The 21,300-nt window shown below is 45.5% G+C and overlaps 1 protein-coding gene across 1 annotated transcript; it reads left to right on the top strand.

The window, feature by feature from the left end:
• ING1 (inhibitor of growth family member 1) lies at positions 1 to 6,466 on the top strand. The gene is made up of 2 exons (XM_050334166.1): positions 1 to 843; positions 4,847 to 6,466. Exons 1-2 carry the CDS (start codon positions 702 to 704, stop codon positions 5,548 to 5,550), a joined length of 846 nt encoding a protein of 281 aa, XP_050190123.1. The 5' UTR covers positions 1 to 701; the 3' UTR covers positions 5,551 to 6,466.
• Positions 6,467 to 21,300: the final 14,834 nt, after the last annotated feature.

Below are 21,300 nucleotides of genomic sequence, written 5' to 3'. Positions count from 1 at the left end.
CGGGGGAAGGGAGCGGGTGTGTGCGGTGAGTGTGTGTGTGTGTGAGTGTGTGTACACAGCGCTGGGAGGGCAGCGCATGCGCCCTGCCTGGCGGGGCCGAATGTTTCCCAAGTGTTTGAAACTGGTATTTGGGTTTTCCACGTTGGATCTAGCGCGGCGTATGGGAGCGAGGAGGCTGCGTTGATATCGGCGGGGAGCGGCGGCGGCGGCGGTGAGGAAAGAGCGGGGAAGGGGGGAGCAGAGGAGAAGCGGAGCAGAGCGGCGCTGGCGCAGGCAGAGGGGCTGCCGCTGCCTCTGACAGACACTTTGCAGAGCACATTTTGTTTCCAGATTGTTTCGGAGGAGCTGGTTTAAGCCCCCCTCCTTTCTCCTCCTCCTCCTCCCCCCCCTCCCCTCCCCACACACACACACACAAATCCCTCTGATTGTTCCTACCACCTCCTTCGTGAATTACCCACAACGACAGCCATTCAATCAGCTGCTGCTGGCTGTAGGGGACTAGCGGAGGGTGTGTGTGTATCTCTCCCCCTCTGTTTCACAGAAGAGGAGTCAGATGTAGCTTCCCTCGGTTTTTTTGGGGGGAGCTACCGAGAGAGGTGGGCAGGGAGTGAGCCCTTCATCGGGGTTACCGTCTTTGAAGGGAGCAGCACTTGCTCTTACACAGAGAGAGGTGTGGGGAAGGATTTTTTTTTCTTTGCCGGATGAAAATGTTGAGTCCTGCAAACGGAGACCAGCTTCACCTAGTGAACTATGTGGAGGATTATCTGGACTCCATCGAGTCTATGCCCTTCGATCTGCAGAGAAATGTCTCCTTGATGAGGGAAATTGACGCCAAATATCAAGGTAAGTGCTTTCTCTATGTGTGTGTGTGTGTCCGTGTGTGTGGTATGGGGCTCGGGGGGGGAGGGTGTTTTTGCCTTTCTTTTCTTCAGAGCTGAGCCTCGGCTCCTTTTGCCCCTCTGCACCCCACAGGGATGGTAGTTTTATTTTTGGGAGGTGAAAGGAGGGAGAAAGCCGCGAGGAAAGATCCGAGGAGAGAGAGGGGCTGATCTGCAGCGTTAGCTCTTGTCATGGGGCGGAACAAAAGGTCTCCGGCTTCTCTTATTAAGCAAGGACTCTGCTTTTCTGTGTAAATTGCTGGCCAAGAAGGCGGGGGCAGGGAAGTGGGGTGTGCGGTGCACAAAGGGGGGCCGTCCTTGGCCATGGGGCTGAGGTGCAAGGATTTCGGGGTACGGAAGAAAGTGCTGGGTGGACAGAGAGGGAGAGATTACAGCACAACATTTAGGAATGTACAGTATTCATTATGGCTGTAGTAGGGGAGAGAGGCAGCTAGTGAGGGAGGGAGGGAAGGAGGGAGGGAGAAGAGGAGAGGAGGGTTAGGCGAGAGTGGGGGGCAGGGTGTGCTTTCTTCGCTCCCTCCTCGGTGGGTTTCGTTTCACCCGGTGAAACAGCCCCGCTCCGGGGGGCGGGGGGGCAGGACCGGCGTGTGCGGTGTGAGTGTGGGGGCTTACGGTCGCGTTTACGGCTTGGCTGAAGCACCCCCTCCCCGTGCTCGGGGCACGCCGTCCCCGTCCCCACGGGCAGAGGAAAGGAAGGGGAGGCCGGTCTGCGGGACTCGGGGCAGCTTTGTCACTTGCTCGCTGGCGTCCACCCGGGAAGGGGGGAGGGGAGTGGGGGCTTTATTCGGTGCCGCCGGCAGCGCTGACAACCGGGGTGCCGGGCGGGGGAACCCCTTTTCCCTCCCCGCGCCCCCATGCATGTGGCCTTAGGGGCGGTGGGCAGCGAGCCCTGCCTGCCGATCCCCCAGCAGCTCCTCTGGCAGCCCGCCAGGGGAGCCCAGCAGCTCCAGGCGGAAGGGTCCGAGGGAAACTTCCTCGGGAGCCTACGGGGGGCTGGCCGGGCGGGAGGGGAGGAGAAGAGAGGATAAGAAAGGGCAGGGCGGGCGTCATATCCCCAGCCGCCACGTCCAGCGGGCACCTCCGCGCTGTGCTAGAGAAGGGGCCGCCTTGCGCCTTTTATAGACGCCCCTCGTTAGCATATCGCGTTTCGTCCCGCCCCCCGGCGGCGCTGATAGGGCAGGGTCCTCCCCAGGGGCCGGCCGCGCGCCGGCTTCCCCCGCCCATTGGCTCGCGGGCCGCCCCGCCCCGCCGCACGTCCCACCCGCTCGTGACGTCGCGAGCAGCAACTTTTCGGTGGGGTTGATTTGAATATCTCGGCCGGCCCGGGCTCGCGCGCTCTGATTGGCCGGGGCCGCCGCGGGGGGCGGGGCAGCCGCGGCCGCCCGGGCCGTGACTGACGTGTCCCCACCGGGGGGGTTGGGGGGGGCTGCTCCTCGCGCCTCCCCTCGCTCCTCAGTGGCCGGGCAGGGGGGCGGGCGCGAGCGCGCTCCGCTCGCCGCGATTGGCCGCGTGTCCCCGTCAATCATGGTGGTTGCTCCAGTCGGTTCCTTTGGGCTCCGGGCGGGGGCGCGCGGCGAAGGGGGCGGGGCTGTTCCACACCCCCCTCAGGCCCCCCCGGTTCCGCCGCGGCCGCGGGACCGCCGCCGGTTTCCTGCCGGAGAACAATGGCGGCTCCGTCACCTCCGGGGCGGCCCCGCAGAGGGGCGGGCGGGGGGCCGGACCCTCACCCGTGTCCCGCCCGCTGTCGTACCGCGGTGTCTCGGCCCCCGGGAGGCTACGGAGCTGCGCTGCTCTAGCGGCAGTTTCCCCCCCCACCGTTTTAACGGCGTTTGTGGTGCCGGAGGGTGCGTTCGCAGATCGCACAGAACGCAGCGTTCTGCTCCCGCTGCTACCGCAGGGCACGGGAACGCGGTTCCCTGGGATTGCCGTGAGCTCAGCTTGCCGTGAGCGGGCAGCCCCAGCCCCCCGAGCTGCACAGATGTGACTTTTAGTGCCGCACCGCTCGAGCAGCGCGTTCTAAGCATCCTTTGGCCCCGCTCTCCCCGTCTCCACCCCGAACATGTCCGTGCTGCGGCCGCCCCGCGGGATCCCGGATCGCGGGATCCCGGATCGCCGCATCCCGCTCCTGCAGGGCAGCGCTGCGCCGGGAGAGGGAGCGGTGCTGTGGTGTCTGTGCGGCACCAGAGAGGAAGTTTTCCTAATGCCCAACTCCAGGCGTAAATTATGTTGCGCTATCGAGAGAGACTGTTCTCCGTGGAAGACGCCCGCCTACCAAATTCAGATGGATTAAGCTGATGGCACCAGTCAAGTGCCAGAGCTTCAAGCATGAAACTTGTGCATTGCAGCCACTGAAAATAACTAACACTGCTTTTTCAGTCTTCCTGAATGCTTAATCTTCTGTATTCAGCCACTGTTTCAGTGGCATCTTGGGTTTGACTTTTTTTTTTTTTTTGTAGGTTTTTAATGTTGTTTTGTTTTGGATTTTTTTTTTTAAGTTAAAGGGAGAAAAAACAAATGCCTAAGATGGTTAATAACGTATCAAAATACCGATTTGGTTGGATGGGCTATATTGCAGTATCAGCTGACAGGTTGTTCGTGAACAATGTGTGAAGCAGGGGCTGCAGCTCTAAAATCCAAAGTAAAGCTTGTATAATATTTCCATGTCTTCGCTGGAAATTAGGATCACATGTGTTCAAAAACTCTACCCAGGCAAGGCAAAACCTAAATCACAAGGTAACTGTTGGCTGTGTATGTGTCACATTCTCCTATTAAAATTAAATAAATAAAAAGTTTTTAAAAGTCTTTATAATGCTGTTTGTGTGTATGAGAAATCCTGGTTTCTGTTAGATGAATTGAGGTCAAATTTTGTATCTCTACAGCAGAATGTTCTGACCTGTGAGGAAGGGAAAATTCAGAGAAGGAACAAGATGCAGGAAAAACATTCTGCATGTTTTTGAGGACTTAATATGGAAATGCCAAGTGTCCTGTGTGCTTTAGTTGATTTGAGTATCATAACAAAATTCAAAAATATCTGCCTAAAAATAGATTTCCTGAACCATTCTTGAAACTTTAAACACTTTTTGTGAATTGTTGTTTCTTATAGACTGTTGGAACAATCCTTGAGGTGCAATTGAAAATCTAACCTATTTTCAGTGCCAGCATTTTAAATTGGAGGCTCTAACTGCTTCTGTTGTTGCCTATCATCTTTAGTGTTATCTTCTAGCTTTTTTATCTCCTTCACTGCAGTAAATATTTAATGAAGGTAATATTTCTGTGTTTTAAAAAATAAGCTACATGTATGTTACAGAAGGTATAGGGAGGAAATAATCTAAACATCTTGGATATTGTAATCATAATTCCATAATCCGGGGGTTTACATGGCCTCACATTTTCAGCAGAAGTAACTCATCAGTATTGGATCAAACTTGCCATAGCTTAGGGTCCAGATCATGTATTTGGTGCTTCTGCATCAGCTGTCAAGTAACCCAGAATCTGGCTTCTCCACTGATCTGTGCTTTCTTTCTCTCCCACTCTCTTTCTCCCACTCTGTCGTTCACTAAAAATGTTAATGTTGTTATACAGAAAATATCCAGTAATTTCCTCTCTAATTTTGCAATCAGTTTTGGAACTCTCAACGGTATGTGTATTTGTTTAGTTAGTTCTTTATAATTACTGAAAATTTTAAAGGGAAGAATTAGCAACATATAAAAGTATTCCTTTTTTTTGCTAAATCAGCATTTGCATTCTATTCCTATGGGACCAGCTAGAACAAAAGTAATCCACTGGAGTCATGAGCCACTTGTCATGTATCAGCTTCAGGGAATCTGTCTTTGATCAGCTTTGCACTTCACAAAAAGGTGTTGCTGTATGGAAGGAAAAATATGGGAAAGTTTTGTTAGCTATTCTCCCTGTCAAAAATATTTATAGCTTTTATTTCTTCTTTTCAGAGATTCTGAAGGACCTGGACGACTACTATGAAAAATTTAAACGAGAGACAGATGCTGTGCAGAAGAGAAGAATGTTGCACTGCATACAGAGAGCCTTGATTCGGAGTCAGGAACTGGGGGACGAGAAGATCCAAATCGTCAGTCAGATGGTGGAGCTTGTTGAGAACAGAACGAGGCAAGTGGACAGCCACGTGGAACTGTTTGAGACTTGTCAAGAGACTAATGACACCACTGGAAACAGCGGGAAGGCCAGCCAAGATAAGTCAAAGAATGAGACAATCGCGCAGGCTGAGAAGCCCAACAACAAGAGATCGAGGAGGCAAAGGAATAATGAGAATCGGGAAAATGCCTCAAACAATCACGACCATGATGACATCACCTCAGGAACACCAAAGGAGAAGAAAGCGAAAACGTCCAAGAAGAAGAAACGATCCAAGGCTAAAGCGGAGCGGGAAGCTTCTCCACCTGACCTTCCTATTGACCCTAACGAGCCAACATACTGCTTGTGCAACCAAGTCTCCTATGGAGAAATGATAGGATGCGATAATGATGAGTGCCCCATTGAGTGGTTTCACTTTTCGTGCGTGGGACTCAATCATAAACCAAAGGGCAAATGGTACTGCCCCAAATGTAGAGGAGAAAATGAGAAAACTATGGACAAGGCATTGGAGAAGTCTAAAAAAGAAAGGGCATACAATAGGTAGTTTGTAGACTTTTCATAGTGAAGAAAAAAACCACCAAACCAGTGTATTTATTGTCAGTGTCACCTTTGTTGAGGTGAAAGGATTGTCAAATGTATATTTTTAAAGGAGGTTTAAAACTAAAGCATTCCTGTTACAGGGACGGCAATAAGCAATTTTGTTTTTCATTTGGTAAGCTGTAACAAGAATGTGGTCTGTGGACCAACGTATTCCAAAAGTAAAGTTATAAGAATATTTGGGTGTTTCTTAAAAGCTAAATTAATAATTTTTCTGTATTTCTTTTTTTTTCAGTGCTTGTAGCACTCTGCCCATTAAAATTTTGATGACAAATATCTCTGATATGTAATTTTGTTTTCTTTAATTAAAATTGTTATTTACCTTTTGAGCAAAATTGTTAAATAGTTTAACCACCTGGTTGTATCTGAATAAAACTACAGTACATTACAAATGTTACTTCTTTTGGTGATAAGCAGTGCAAGAGCAAACAAAACGAGGGTAAAATTTGGTTCCTGCTACAAAGTGTCAGTATAACAGTTCAATAGCAATGTTTAAATAGGCTTAGGGGATTATTTTTTAAAACAAAAAGTTAATGGTTAAATTTTACACAAAAAATATTTTATATGCTGGCCAGGTACCACAAAGGCCATTTTAAAATGATTGAATATGTTTTATATTTAACCAGGAAGTGGTTTAGTAATGGGACATAACATAAATGAAGCTTTATACTGTCACAGATAGTGGTGTAGCAATCCTTAATTTGTTTAAGTTGTATAAATGTACATTTTAAGTGGAGTTGCACTTACTGTATTATATTTGGAAATGCAGCCAAATGCCATTGTGTAACCAATGTGCATTTCCTGCTGTATGTATGAAAATTGTACAGATGTGATATTAAGAAATAAATGAAACTACTTTGACAGTTTGCTTCTTTAGCAATCATGTTTAATGATCATTCATATAGCTTAAAAAAATAATTGTCTTTAGCCTTAGCAACTCCGGCAGGCTGCTGCTGGAAAGCCTGAAACTGTTGTAGTGGTAACCAAATTATAGTTCTGATAATGAATCTTCACAGAGAAGGTTGTAGGAGAGCCAGAATAGCATTCAACTTTCCATCCAAATCTTCTCACTTTGTGCTTACAGTCGCTCCCAGACCCAGACATTTATCTGAAAATCAGTAGTATAGAGCTGGTCTTGTTCATTTTGTTTTTATGCTTTTTCACTATGGATATAAATTACTCCATTTCCGTTATCTGCTGAAGGATCTTTTGCATTTCAGCATTTTCAAAGTGTTGTTGCAGCCATTCCAGGCCAGGCATTTTTATTCTTCATGGTCACCTCATACAAAAACATACTTGCTATGACCAAGGTGCAACACCAGGTATCCAGGTCCTCTGCCACTTAGATGGATAGTGAAGCTTGGCCAGGCCTTTTCCTTCATCTCTGTGGCTTGGAGGGCTCGACATTCTGGCTGAGCAGATTTCATCTCTTTGTCTGCTTGCAGGCCTTCACCCCAGGTGAGAAGAGAATGAGACCAGCAGTGGGAAGGCCATGGAAGTGGAGGCTGTGAAATCCGATGGGTCAGAAAAAAGTCTTGTGTAAGAACATGGGAGGCTTGGGTTGGTTTTTTTTGGAACACAGCCTTCTGTTTATAATTGTGTTGTTATTTGAACAGTGAAACCCTGAAATGAGTCCACTTTTCCCCCCACAGTGTATTCCACCAGATCTTTCTGTTGGAAGTAGGGTTTTGGATCCAGTTGAAAACAAGACATCTGGAGGGGCTCAGTGTTTTTTAATGATGCACTGAAAAGCCCAAAAATGCACTGCATCACCTTGCATGGATATTCCCTACCAGACAGATATGCTCACAGTGACAAGTAGAAATCCTGTTTTCCTTCTAAATAGGTGCACTAAGTGCCTGAGCATCTGCATTCGTGTTTCCAGTCGCTACAGACTGAGTCGTTACACTGAGCTGTCTGTGCTCAGGGCAAGTGAGTGCTCCACAGTCTCCTGCTCCTGAGGTGGTTCAGGTTTGGTGTGTAATTTTTCTACTCTCTTTTTTCCTCTATTTTCCTCTTCTGGAAAAGCCATTCTCCCTACACACTTACTGATCTTTCCTGCTTCTCCCTCCCTCCCCTTGCTGTTGTGGCTGATGCCGATGTTTCTGGTCTTTTCTGCTGCAGCTGTTTTGTCATCCTCCCATCAACCTACCCTGAGAACATCGATACTGATCAGCAGGACTGTACCAGTGAAACCCCAGTGCAAGCTTGTGTAGGAACTAGTGCAGACAAGGTTTCAAACCAAGCCTTTTTCACAAAATGTCTGCATTGGTCCTTCAGGGCATTTTGAGTGTGAAAAGCCAGAAAGAAGCAACAGAGGTGCAAAGGAGGACGTTAAGAAAGTTCAGCTGAAGATGGATCGGTAGATCCATATTTATACTGCCCCTAAATGAATATTTTTCCAGCTACCGAAGGCTGGCTGTGGTCTCCCATGTTTCAACCTTTTGCTGAAGACAGCAGCTGTCCTGCAAAGCAGCTTGGAGTTATGTCCCTTTCCACATTTTTTCCCAAACTTGTGTTACCTTCACAACTCACCCTGTTACAGCCTGCAACGCTGTCTACTCCTCAATCCTGAGGGCTGACTGGACTGGCATGGAACCATCTGACAGGTCTGGTTTCAGTCGATGGGCACGATTACTTACTTTAGTTGGATGGGAGGACTCTGCTGTAGCACTAAACTCTTTGTTGGTGGAAGTGGAGCCATCTTGTGTTATACTGACACACTGCCAAATGCTGTGGACTCTGTAAATTTTGTCCTGGCTTTGGTATCATGTCTGAAACGCTGCCTTTACAAAATGTCTTGACAGATCCTCCTTTATTAGTTATTTGCAGTGAATTTAACCACCACAAGAAACTGCCATCCTTGGGGCCAATTTTCATTATTTCTGCGTGACAGATCAGCTACTTTGCAAGCTTCCTTATATTGCCCAGTGGAGTTATGGTGCTGTGATTTGGAGAGATGATCTACAGGTTTGAGAAAACATTTTACTCTCTTGGTGACCCTTTCCCACTGAGACTGCTAACAAAAGGCTTGAGTGAGAGGGAGGCTCTTCTAAGAGCTGAGCTAATGCTTCTGACCCATTTCCCCCAGGTTAGTAAGTGGCAATCAGGTGTGGTAGCATTAATGCAATGTATAAAAGTCACAGGGTGTTTGCTGAGGAGGAAGTCTCAGGAGCAGGAATTGCAAACTTCTTACACTTCTCAGTGAAGTCATTCAGGCAGCTGTAATCACTACTGCTCTGTGTGGTAGGTGTCGCACGCATGTCCATGTTGTGTTGCTGAACCCCTGAGCTGAAAGTCCTTCCAGCTACTGGAAGGTGCCATTTCAACACTCAAATCAAAGGAGCTGACAGCAGATCTCACCCCTGAGTCCTCAGCAGCAGATTTGTTCTGCAGGGGGCAGCTGGCAGTGCAGAGCTGCTGCTGAAGGCACAAGGTGGGAGGTAAAAGACATCAGCAAGGGAGCCCTCTGGGTGCTATGGAGCTCCAATTGCAAAATGTTCCCAGCAGGATGGCGAGAGAGAGACCTACCAGAAGCCTGAACCAGCAGAGCAGAGCAGAGCATCAGTTTCAATAATTATACCATCTGAAAGCATCCCAATTAAGCAGAACTACTGTCTCCATTGAGCAGCAGCAACCCTGGCCATGCGTATCATTAGGTTTAAATAGGTTTCTTACTAATTATGCACAGTTGCTGATAAACTGTGTCCTAATTTCTTGGAACGTGCAGAATAAATACAATTGAATTGGACTGCTCCACTGGTTTCATTTTTTGGTAGGGTATTTTTAGTTAATCTTTTAAATTGTAATAACAATGAAAGAAAGAGAGAAAAGTATTGTAAATTGTTTCACAGGATATAATAAAAAAATTTTCTTTAATAGAAATACTTCAAAAGAAGTTTGAATATCTTTGGAGTGCATTCTGTTGCTTTAGTTAGATTTATTATCATTCTCATGGCCTATTTGCTCTGTGTCCATAAAAAAACCAAAACACCCTTTCGCAGGAATAGTTCAAAACAGCTAAAAATTTCTGAATATCAAAAGTAGTGTGAGCAAAAGCAGTGGGAGTATCAAAAGAGTAGTGCGAGTAGTGTAATGTCAAAAAATGATCAAGCTAATAATGCTCTTTGCAGTTTCCCACCTTCCCAGGTGTTACCGAGGTCCCAAATACAACAAGCAGGAGGAACGATGCAGTAAGGAAGAGCACTGGAGCAAATGCAGTATGTATAGGAAATGCTGTAAACAGTATTAAGGTTTTCTCCTGAGTTTAGGATTACATTTCCAAGATTACTTTTCCTGGTGTTTGTTGTTAGTAGTCAAAAGAAGCTGAGGTATCCCTGTGCCATCTCACAGCAGGAGAGGTGTGTTAGTGGCCGGGGCAGCTCTGTGGGGGCTGGTGATGTTCCTCAGTCGCAGGCTTCTTGTTGTCACTATGTAGAGCCTGACTCCCAGGCTGAACTAATCCTTCAGTTCATTTTATAAACATCTTTGCCAAGGGTGGAAGAAGAATAAAGGTGTTTGATACAAAACTTTTAAAAACAGGTACCATCATTTAAGTTTCCAGTTCTTACTTGAGAAGTGTAAGTAAACATTGTGGCTTAACATCCCATATTGGATCTGGCTTGAGATGGAGTTCAGCACTCACAGTGCAGTGCTTTGCATTGTTAGCTAGAAGAGAGCTGATAACACACCAGTGTTTTGGCTACTGCTGAGCAGCGCTGGCACAGCATCAGCACTGTCTCTCCAGTGTTCTGTGCCCCATCAGCAGGCTGGGGGTGTGCAAGGTCTTGGGAGGGGACACAACTAGGACAGCTGACCCAAACTGACCAAAGGGATATTCCATAGCATGTGACGTCTGCTTGGATATAAAAGATAAGAAAAAGAGGAGGAAGGAGGGGACATTCATTATTTACAGCACTTGCCTTCCAGAGCAAACGCTACCCGTGCTGAAGCCCTGTCCTGGGAAGTGGCCGGACATCACTTGCTGATGGGAAGTAGAGAATAAAATCTTTGGTGTTCTTCTCTTTGCTTGTGCATGCACAGCCTTTCACTTTTGCTTTGCTAAACTACTTTATCTCAACAAACAAGTTGCTTCCCATCTTTTTTTCTCTCCCTTGTCCAGCTGAGAAGGGGGGGTGATAGAGTGGCTTGGTGGGCACTTGGCATCCAGCCAGGGTCCACCCACCACAATCCTTCTTGGTGCCTAATGTGGGGTGAGACAACGGCATTATATATCTGTATTGCATGCTATAGTAATAGTAGTCATTGAGCAGCAAGCTCCTGTGCAGGGCACGGAGTTTGTCAGCTGCACTGCTTATCGCTTTATTTTGCTGAGTTTGGGAACATGTTAACACAAACAATGGCTCTGTGCTTTTCCCTGGCATTGATGGCCTTGCTGTGCTGGGGGACCTATCTTGTGGAGACAATGAGGGAATACATCTCCCTCTCCCTACCCAGAACTGATGTGGATACTCTTATTATGCAGGCTCCTGCAGTCCTTGTTCATCCTTACATGATCTGTTTAATACTAATTTGTACTGCCAGCATATTATGGGGTTTGTGGAATCTGGTGTTGTCCTGGTATAAGAGAAAACAAATTTTGAATGAGGTGATGTTGAAATGTACCCTGAAGAGGCCAGTGCCTGGGTGGCAGGGGGTGTGGAAGGATTTGGGCAGGTTCCTAGGGCGGTTATCACCTCCCATAGCCTGGGACTTTACACCTGAACAGGTATTCAACCCTGGCAAACTGGCACATCACCTGATAGAAGGGTGCCTTGCTCAACCCAATGAAAACCGGCAGCTTTTTGCCTTATGCTGGGGCCTGGCCTGTGCCTATCGAGCTGCAGTTCAGTACTCTCAGAGGACTGTACTGGAGGCAGGGACCCAAACTGCATTTGAGGACACCATGGTTGAAACAGGGACTCAAACCACAACTATTGTAACTGTCCCTGCAGTGGAAAAGAAAAGGGGGACAAGGAGAACTACAGGTCCATATTGTCAATTAGAAAGGGAGGAAGAAGAAGCAGAAGAAGAACAAGAAGAAAAAGGAGAGGAAGAAGAAGATGAAAAAGAGGAATCAACAGGAAAGGAAGGGTCTGATCAAGAAGCCAGTTCTTCAACAAATAAATCGGAGAAAGGAGTGAGAGAATTCAAACAGGAAACGGAAGCCAACCGGTCCCTGACCTCATCAGAACTTCGAGACTTGTGGGAAGATTACAGCCGCCAGCCAGGTGAGCGGATTTCTGCCTGGCTGCTTCGATGCTGGGATTACGGGGCTGACAGTCAGCTACTGGAAGGTAAAGAAGCCCAACAGCTGGGATCCCTTGCTAGAGATCAGGGAATTGAAAGAGGAATTGGAAAAGAGGCAGCAATTCACAGTCTCTGGAGACGGCTCCTCTCAAGTGTGAGGGCAAGATATCCATTTAAGGAAGATCTTGTGAGCTCCCCAGGAAAGTGGACCACTGCAGATGAAGGTATCCAGTATCTGAGAGAATTAGCCGTTGTGGAAGTCATCTATAGTAACTTAAAAAATGATAGTGTCTCTAAAGATCCAGAGGATGTCCCCTGCACAATGGCCATGTGGAGAAAGGTGATTCAAAGTGCCCCTGCTTCTTACTCTAACAGCTTGGCAGCGATATATTACCCAGAAATGGATACACCAACTGTAGAGAGAGCATCTCTCTGGCTCAAAAACTTAGAAGAAACCCTCTGTACCTCCTCATCCCTACAGACCAGCACCTCAGCTGTCAAGGGCAGCCCAAGAAACCAGTCTTCTCCTGCCCTGATCAGAGGGAAAGAGAATCCCAGACAGATGACACGTGGTGCACTCTGGTTCTTTCTGTGTGACCAGGGGGAAGATATGAGGAAGTGGGATGGTGAGCCCACCTTTAAGCTGGAAGCCCGTGTACGTGAACTGAAAGAGAAGAGTGCTGTTGAGAAGGGACCACCCAAGAAGGCGGTCAGTGTAGTTTCTGTAGACACACAAAGGCAATCAGCGATCTCCCAGATATAGAAGAACTGAAATTACCTCTCTTGATCCTGGTGGGGGGACTCCTGGTCTGGCACTGCAAGGGTCAGACAGCGAATACTCTGACCAGGAGCAGGAATAGAGGGTCCCCACCTTCGGCCAGGAGGAGGAAAGGGATGACTGGGTATACTGGATTTTATGACCTGGCACATCAGACCCGCAGAAATATATAAGGCTTTGGTAGATACTGGTGCAAAATGTATGCTGATGCCATCGGGGTACAGGGACACAGAACCCATTTTGATCTCTAGAGTGACAAGGGAATGCCAGAAATTGTCTGTGTTGGAGGCCTCTGGAAAGACTGAGAGGGTATAACAGGCTCCTGAGGAGTATATTAAGAGCATTGGGTCATAGGCAATGGGTCATGGAAGCATTGGGATACAAATTTAGCAGAAGCCATTTGGCTGGTTAACACCAGAGAATCTGCTAACCGCCCTAGTCCTGCCCAAACAAAATCCCTGCATACTGTGGGAGGAGACAAGGTCCCCTTATTACACATGGGGAAGTTGGTGTGGATTTCTCCTCATATGGGAAAAGGCAAACCCATCCGTGGGATTGTCTTTTCTCGAGGGCCTGGGTATACTTGGTGGGTAATACAGAAGAATGGGGAGACCTGGTGTGTGCCTCAAGGAGATTTAACCTTGGGGGGAAAATAATCTGTGGTGTAAGTTGTATGTTGCAGGAAGTAAAGTAGCAGGAAGGACATGAACTGATGAAGAGCGAATTTTGCAAGGAGCAAGGCGAGTGTGATGACAGCACAGGCTGAGCCGCTGTCGGCGCCCGACGATCAAGTGTGCTGCTTCTCCTGCCCTGAGCACCAATCTTGATGGGATGGAGTCCAAATCGTGGCCTGTTTCTCTACAAAAGGAGGAAGCCCGTGGAATGGGAAAATAATATCTATCTATGAAAGGACTGGGGATAATAGTTAATTAAAATGTATCATTTTGTATGCGGGGGGGGGGGGGTATAAAGATGGTTTAAGGATGTAGTTAAAGGTGTAAGGGTTGGTAAGAAGGGATTTCAATAATGAGAAGTAAATGCAGTGGAATAGTTAGAAGATTAAATTTTGTGGGTTCTGAGTATGACACAAATGGTATGGAATAACCCGTGGAGATTGTATTTGGTCTAGCTGAGATGGAGTTCATTTTCTCCATTGCATTATTAGCTAGAAGGGAGCTGATAACACACCAGTGTTTTGGCTACTGCTGAGCAGCGCTGGCACAGCATCAGCACTGTCTCTCCAATGTTCTGCTCCCCAACAGCAGGCTGGGGGCGTGCGAGGTCTTGGGAGGGGACGCAACTAGGACAGCTGACCCAAACTGACCACAAGGCTATTCCATACCATATGACATCTGCTTGGATATAAAAGAAAAGAAAAGGTGGAGGAAGTGGGGACAGTTGTTATTTACAACATTTGCCTTCTGGAACAACCGCTACCCATCCTGAAGCCCTGCTTCCTGGGAAGTGGCCGGACATCACTTGCTAATGGGAAGTAGAGAAGAGAAACGTTGGTGTTTATTTCTTTTGCTTGTGCATGCACAAACTTTCATTTTGCTTTAGTAAACTGCCTTATCCTAACCTATGAGTTGTTTTCAATCTTTTTTTTCTCTCCCCTGTCCAGCTGAGTAGGGGGTTGATGGAGTGGCTTGGTAGGCATTTGGCATCCAGCCAGGGTCAACCCACCACACATTCTTGAGACGGACTGGTTTCTTTTCTGTCCTCTCCAATACCTTAGTAGTTCAGCTAACCACTTTTAAAGACCTTTCATATTGTGTATCTAGTCATAGTAGATGACTATTACAGATGCTGCAGTAACAAAGGGTGTGAAATTAATCCTGTTTTGGTGGATGGACACATTGTAGAGGTCAAAATTCCTGTCAGTTGTTGGGGTGCAAATCTAACCTATATCCATATTTTAAGAAACTAGTGAAGTAGGGAGAAAAAAAAGTGTCTGAAAGGGCAGAATTCCTTGCAGTACAGTAATTTGAGTTTATATGTGACTGTGCTGTAAGCACCATGTGCCTGTGCACTGAGTCTGCCCCCGTTAAAAAAAGTTTAAAGACAGTTCTTCCACTTACTTATCAAATGTAGTCCTATGCACAGTGACAGCAATGTTAATTTTTAAGCTGCTTTAAGTTGTTTTTTTTTTATTTTCAATAGCTTATCTTAATAACTCAGCCTTCCTCTATGGCTGTCAGCCGAGACTGAGGGCTGGAAGAGGCTCCATGGGATCTGCAGAAGATATAGGCAGTGGGTGAGTTCATGCTGGTGGTACATCAGCTGTCCACACAGACACTGGCTGAACTGGGTCTGAACTTCTGCTTGTGCTTCTTGCTTTGGGAAAAGGATCCTGATGCAAAGAAAATGGAGTTGTCTCTTGTATTTGGCTTGCTGACAAGTCAAGTAAGGCCCTAAAAGGTTAACATATCCTGGACTCATAGCTCAGCATTGTAAAATAAAACCAACGAAACAAAACCCCCAAAAGACAAAAAGAAGTCAAACAAAATAAAACACCTCAAAAAAAACCTTAAAATAAGCTTGGATACATTAAGTGAATGTTATAAAACTTAGATAAGACAGACTTAGTTATAAAACTGTATATATATATACAGACTAAGTTATAAAACTTAGATAATACAGACTCACCTTTATGCTCTCACCTTGTGGAAGAATTAATGCAATTTAAATGGCTGTTGTCCCCTCAGTGCTTTACATCCTGAACTCCCTCATCATACAATACAATTTGCTAGTTCAATTTTTTTTTTCAAAATAAATCAGACTAGGGGGAAAAAAAGGGTTTTAGTGATAAGGATTAGAAATACAAGTGAACTGTGCATAAATGATTTACCTGCATACAGAAAGGAATGTTTTGCAATGTTAATTAAAAGATATACATCAGGGGACTTTTCTTTTTGCCATCCTCCTCTCTCCTTGAGATTTGCGTGTTTGCATCTGAAATAAAATGCTCTGTTCTCATAATAGCTTCTCCAGTCTTATAACTTTAGGAACAGACAATTTACCAAGAGCCCTATCAGTAAAAGATGAATTGTTAGATTCATGTTCCACACAGCAATTTTATTCAACAACTAAAAGATTAAGGACAATTCTTTCAGGAAAGTCCCCTGAGTCTGAATGCGTTAGTTTGTACATGTCTCTGGAGGACACTGGAAGTAGGAAAAAAAAGAATGTAACATCTTAAACTTTAATCAAGTTTAATCTATGGTCACAGTTACTTTAAAACTTTGATCGTGTTCATATAATTTTGGTAGTGTCACCGTAGAAGAGAAATATGATTGTTGGAATGTCCTGATTTTGCATTTCCATGCTTTATCAGGATTTTATTTATTTTATGTTTTTTATCAGTTTTTTATCTTCTGACTCTATTCTGCTTGGAGTGGAGACAACTTGAAGAAGACAAAAGTAATATTTTTAAATTAAAATTACTGATACTACTCTCAACCTTTGTTATCCACATTAACATTTTCTTTTTCCTGGGAATGTAGAAAAAATTGTGAGAGCTCCTTTATGTTGAGCCCTTAGAATCAACACAAAGGAAACCTTAAAAAAGGTAGAGAGAGACTTGTAAAGAGTGGAAATAAGGTTACAATACCAAAGTAAACAGCTGCATTTTGTTATCACAGATAATCCTTCTTGAGCCATAATAGATTTAAAGGAATTCTGTCCAAATAGCTCCAAGGGAAATAGAGCATCGGATTTCCCTAAATGTTAAATGCAAGTTATGTGACACTCCTGCTGGCTTTGACGAAAGGAACTGAGGCTGTTTTGTGCTGGGGCAACAGTGACATTTTGCAAAGCCAGAACTGTGTCATGCTGCATGAGAGAATACTGAAGGATTGTTAGAACTGTGTTTCCAAGCTATCCTATCGTCTGTAGTTGCTATTTTGTGGAAGGCACCACTGGCCAGAAGGTAGCACTCATGACCATAGAGATTTCAAGGGAAGCCAAAGAATCTTCTCTGTGCCAGTCAGAGGCCAAGGGTTGTTTTGTTGTGACTGACAGAGCAGAAACGGGTAAAATTATATTAGACCACAATTCACTGTCAAGCCATAACTAAGCAAAGTTCCTAAAAAGCACAAATATTAACTTTCAGGAGTAAATTGTTAGTATTTTCATAGGTGACTGAGGCAAATGTCAGATGCTTGTATTTTAGGAAATATTTCAGGTGTTCAGTGAAGAGATCTGTTATCACTAATGCTATTAGTGTATAGAAGGTGAAAACAAAAGAACTTCTGGAGGACTAGTTGAAAAGGCCTGGACCAAAGCTCAGAAAAAACAGGTGTATTTTTATTTGTAAAACTGATGCAAATCTTATTTTAATAGTTTCGTCTAACTTAAGGAGGGTTCATTGCCTCATCCTTTCTAATGGACTTTTTAGATCCATTTCCTGCTTGAAGTAAAAACTAGAGCCACAGACTCAGATATGCTGTCAGTGTGGGTGGCTCCTTTGTATGCTGGACCTTCACCTGTGTCTTTTTGGACAACACAGATTCCCTCCAGTGAAAATACAAGTAAGGCATCTCTACTTTGTATCAAGCAGCTTCTGGAGGCTGTTTTGTTTGCAACTTGAAAACACTGGTCAGCAAAGCTTTTTGTCTCTAGGATCTCTGTACTTCTGTGGAAACCACTTGGGACACATCCCCCGGTAGGCAGACAAGGGTCTCACACACACTCTTTTTTTTTGCACTCTTTGTTTTGGGGTGGGGTTAGGGTAGGGTGGTTCAGAGGGGTGTAGTAGACATGATGAGTGCGTGTGTTTCATTTTCTACAGTGTGCTGAATGAACCTTTGAAAGCTTATCTATCTCCTTACCTGTCAGTTGTTTCTGGTAGACAGTCTGTGGCAGTGCATGCAAACTGTGCATTGGCAAATTCTGTACATGCTTGTGGGGTGAGGTGGCAGTAGTATCAACAGAGCCACTTCTCTTTGTCCAGCACTGCTGGAACATGGACAGACTTTAGGGGACAGGGTTGGGTTTCTCATTCCAACTCTCCCCACCCCCCCAGTAATTTTAGGTAAACTGGGATGATCAAAAAAAATGACCACAGAACAGAGGTAAAAGAAAGGGCAGAAAAGAAAGTACGAAAATTACACCAGGTGTGCAGATGACTGCTTCTATGTAACACAGTGTGGAAAAGGTTGTTATATATGATGGTCTTAAAAGCAAAATTTTGGGAATGATGGGCAAATCAGCCTTGTTTCAGCCCTGGGTAAATCACAAAGCACATGAAGATCAGTGAGAGCCCTCAGCACAGCTTTACACAGGCAAATCATACCCGACCAGCCTGTTCATCTTCTGTGATAAAATGACCACACTTGTCAATATAGAGGGAGCACTGGATCTCACTTACTTCAGCTTTAATAACGTAGATGCAGCTCATATGAACTCTGACAAGGCTTTCAGTGTCGTCTCCCATAATATTCATGCATCTAAATCATGAATCTGAAGTCTGACCAGATGGAAATCTAGATGGGTAAGCAGCTCTTTGGATGGTTGGGCTCAGCAGATCATGGTTAGTGGGTCATACACCTTCTTCCTGGGAGCTGGTAATGAGTGGAATACTGCAGGTCTGTCCTGTGAGCTGTCCTGTGTGACACCATTAGCAGTGACCTGGAGGAAGTGATGAAGAGCCCTTCACCTTATCACGGTTGCCGGTGACGCGGAGCTGGGATGGTAGTGCCAGTCCATAGGCTCGATGCTGCCATCCAGAGGGACCTGGACAGGCCGGCATGGGCATCCGGCAGGAACCTTGTGCAGCTCAGGAAGAAGAGCTGAATTCATGCAGCTCTCCAGAAGTCCACAGGGAAACACTCTCTAATTCTTATTTCTGAGATAAGAGTTGGAGACAAGCTTGTTTGATCCTTGAGGATCATCACCATAAAGAGCTGATAAGCAGAGTAACCCTATTAGCCCCTTAACTGATCCTGACACAAGTTTACTGCTCTGCAAGATGTTTTGTTGGTGTTTTTTCTTGGAAAAAGGTATTCTATGGTGACTTCTATCAAATACAAATGGATGAAAATATAGCACCAGCTTTTCTAAACCTTTTCCTTAGTTGGGGTGCAGGAGAAGGGAATCCCTGGATTACATAATTTATCTGAAGATTCATGTTTTGTTTTTACAGTGCCTCAGGTAAGTTCCCAGCTCCCCACATCTTGTTTCCAATAAATTTTAGACAAATTCAAAACCTGACAGCTATTTTTGGCTGCAGTTTTTTTATTACTATTTTAGCACCTGGATATGAACAGAGCTGTTTGAAACACTCACAGTGATAGGAAGGAGATTAATGCTGAAACACTCCTGAGTTTCTTAAATAAACTTCTGTAGTAATGGGATTTTCTGAGCTTAGCCATCCATGCAACTGGAGCAATGTGGAACTTGTTTTGGAGTGGTGTCTTCATTATTGCAATTTGCTTTCTATAGATCCTGTAACTCAGGAAACAGGAGATTTGCAGTGAAGACACCATATTTATCAAAAAGAAGGTCAAAATTTCTGATGAAAAGGATGAGAGAAAACAGAATTGTGCCACGTTGTCCTCTGTGCAAGGTGTAGACTCCCAGTCTGGAATGGCTGTGTTTGCAGCTGATGTGATGCCTGGAGGTGTGTGGCTTGACACAGCAGCAGTACCACACCTACCCAAACTATAGTGATGTTATAGGCTCTGGGGAGGAATTAAATTCTTCTAACAGAGCTGAACCTGATTCAGGAGTCATCTATGGGATATCATCTGCTTCAGTGCACAGCCTTCATGTCCTGGGACCTGGACATGAAAGACTCCAGCACTGGCCGTGTATGCCCACTTTTGTATGCCAAGGTGTGTCTGAGAAACTGGGGAGGGGATCCCACAAAACGTAAGGTTTACTTATGAACACAGTCAAGTTTTGGACTATTTCAGGAAATAGTCCTCTGCAGCAGATTGTTGCTGGACATGAAGTCTCACTTTTGACTCAGGATGCCAGAGGAGAGGTACAAGTGTCTGGAAAGTTATGGAGCAGGAGAAGGGCACTTTCATCGTGTTGCAAAAATAGCAGCTGTGAGCCTTGTGGAGGGTTGGCATGAGCCAAGGATGGAACAAGCAAGTCCCTGTCCCTGTATTTGCCCTGGAAGGTCATGGGGCAGTGTGCTCCAGAGGGCCAGGGAGGCATGTCCAGCCCCAGAAAACATGCAAACCATCAATGGGTGTTTTTCTTGATCGTGGTAGTGTTCCTGTGAAGCCACAGGTTACCAGTTTGATGCAATTTATCTGCTTTATACTATTAGAGAATTGTTTTTGTAACTTCTGAATTTATTTAGCCCAAAGCAAGACCAACCAGTTCTCTGGAATCCTACTGTAAGAATCAAGAGTGAAGATGAACATAAATAAACCCAAGGTACTGCCACGGAAGACTGGGAATTGGGACTAAACTATCATTCACATGCATAAGCACAATTCCTACTGATTTCATATCTCACATCTCTGACTATCTTCATTCACAGTGTCTTATCACCACATCCTTGCTGTCCTTCCCATCTTCTGTGCCCAATTCTGCTGTCAAATAAACTACTAAAGCTTTTACCAAAGCAAATTGGAATTTCAAATATGTTTTACAACGTATGTCATGTTTTCACAAGCTTCAGTACAACTAGGGGTTCATTTTGTTGTATTAGCAGGTCTAGATTTTTTGCATGATGCAAATGTTGCCAGGCTTTTATGAGACTGGACACATTAAATTGCTCCTTATGTTTCTCTCTGCCATCGCAAAATGTCTTGCTCACAGTACCTGGGTAAGTGCAGATTTGCCAATCATACAATGGAGAAAGTATAAGAAATTGGTTAAATATACCAACAAGGAAAACAAATTGGTGCCTTCAAATTGGAATGGCTAGTTAAACTGTTAAAAATACTAATATAACAAGAGGTAACACTTTTTAACTGTGAGTATTTACAAGAGGACAGAAGCAAAGACTGAAGGCAAGGCAGAGAAATACCTTGAGATACTCATATCAAAAATCTGGTCTTTGCTCCTGTGTTCTGCTACCCACTAGAGCAAACATCTGTTTGCATTAACCTGCCTTACAACACCTCTCCACTTATTGCTGTGTTGTGATCCAAGACCTAAAATTCCATCATGAAAGACCAGACACTGCTCTCAGGCAGTCTCACTCTTTTTCCCACGGTGCTGTCCAAGGGATGACAGCCACCCCTCTGCTGAGTTCTTACTCTGCAGTTTGCAGCTCAAGAATAGATCTCTGCTCAAAGCAGACTTGCCTCCAGTCCGTACTGGGCCCATGGAAGTCCCCATTCACACCTAAAGTTAGGAGAGAGTCTGAAGACTCACAAAAGAAAAGCTTTTGGCTGCCCCCAGTCCCTTCCCATGGGGCCACCCACACTCTCCCTTGCAGGAGCCAGATGAGTAAGTGTAGATGAGGAGCAGTGAGTACAAGTCCTATTACACATCTGCTTGTCAGTTCCCCAGCAGGCCTGGTGTTTCTTTTGCAGATGATGAGCTGATCCTTTCAGCAGGAGAGCAAAGAAATGGCAGTAGTAGCTAGGGCTGCGGCACTAGGATTGTGTTGCCTCCCCAGTTGTGCAGGAGGGAGATCTACGAGGGTTATGTCTTGCTCAGCCTTAGGAAAGATATGAAATAAAAGAGACAGCTAGCAGCTAGTGG

This window comes from Myiozetetes cayanensis, unplaced genomic scaffold, assembly GCF_022539395.1.
Source record: "Myiozetetes cayanensis isolate MyiCay16 unplaced genomic scaffold, myiCay2020 scf5-8, whole genome shotgun sequence".
In the NCBI taxonomy this organism is placed as follows: domain Eukaryota; kingdom Metazoa; phylum Chordata; class Aves; order Passeriformes; family Tyrannidae; genus Myiozetetes; species Myiozetetes cayanensis.
This window is presented reverse-complemented; position numbering and strand designations above follow the sequence as displayed.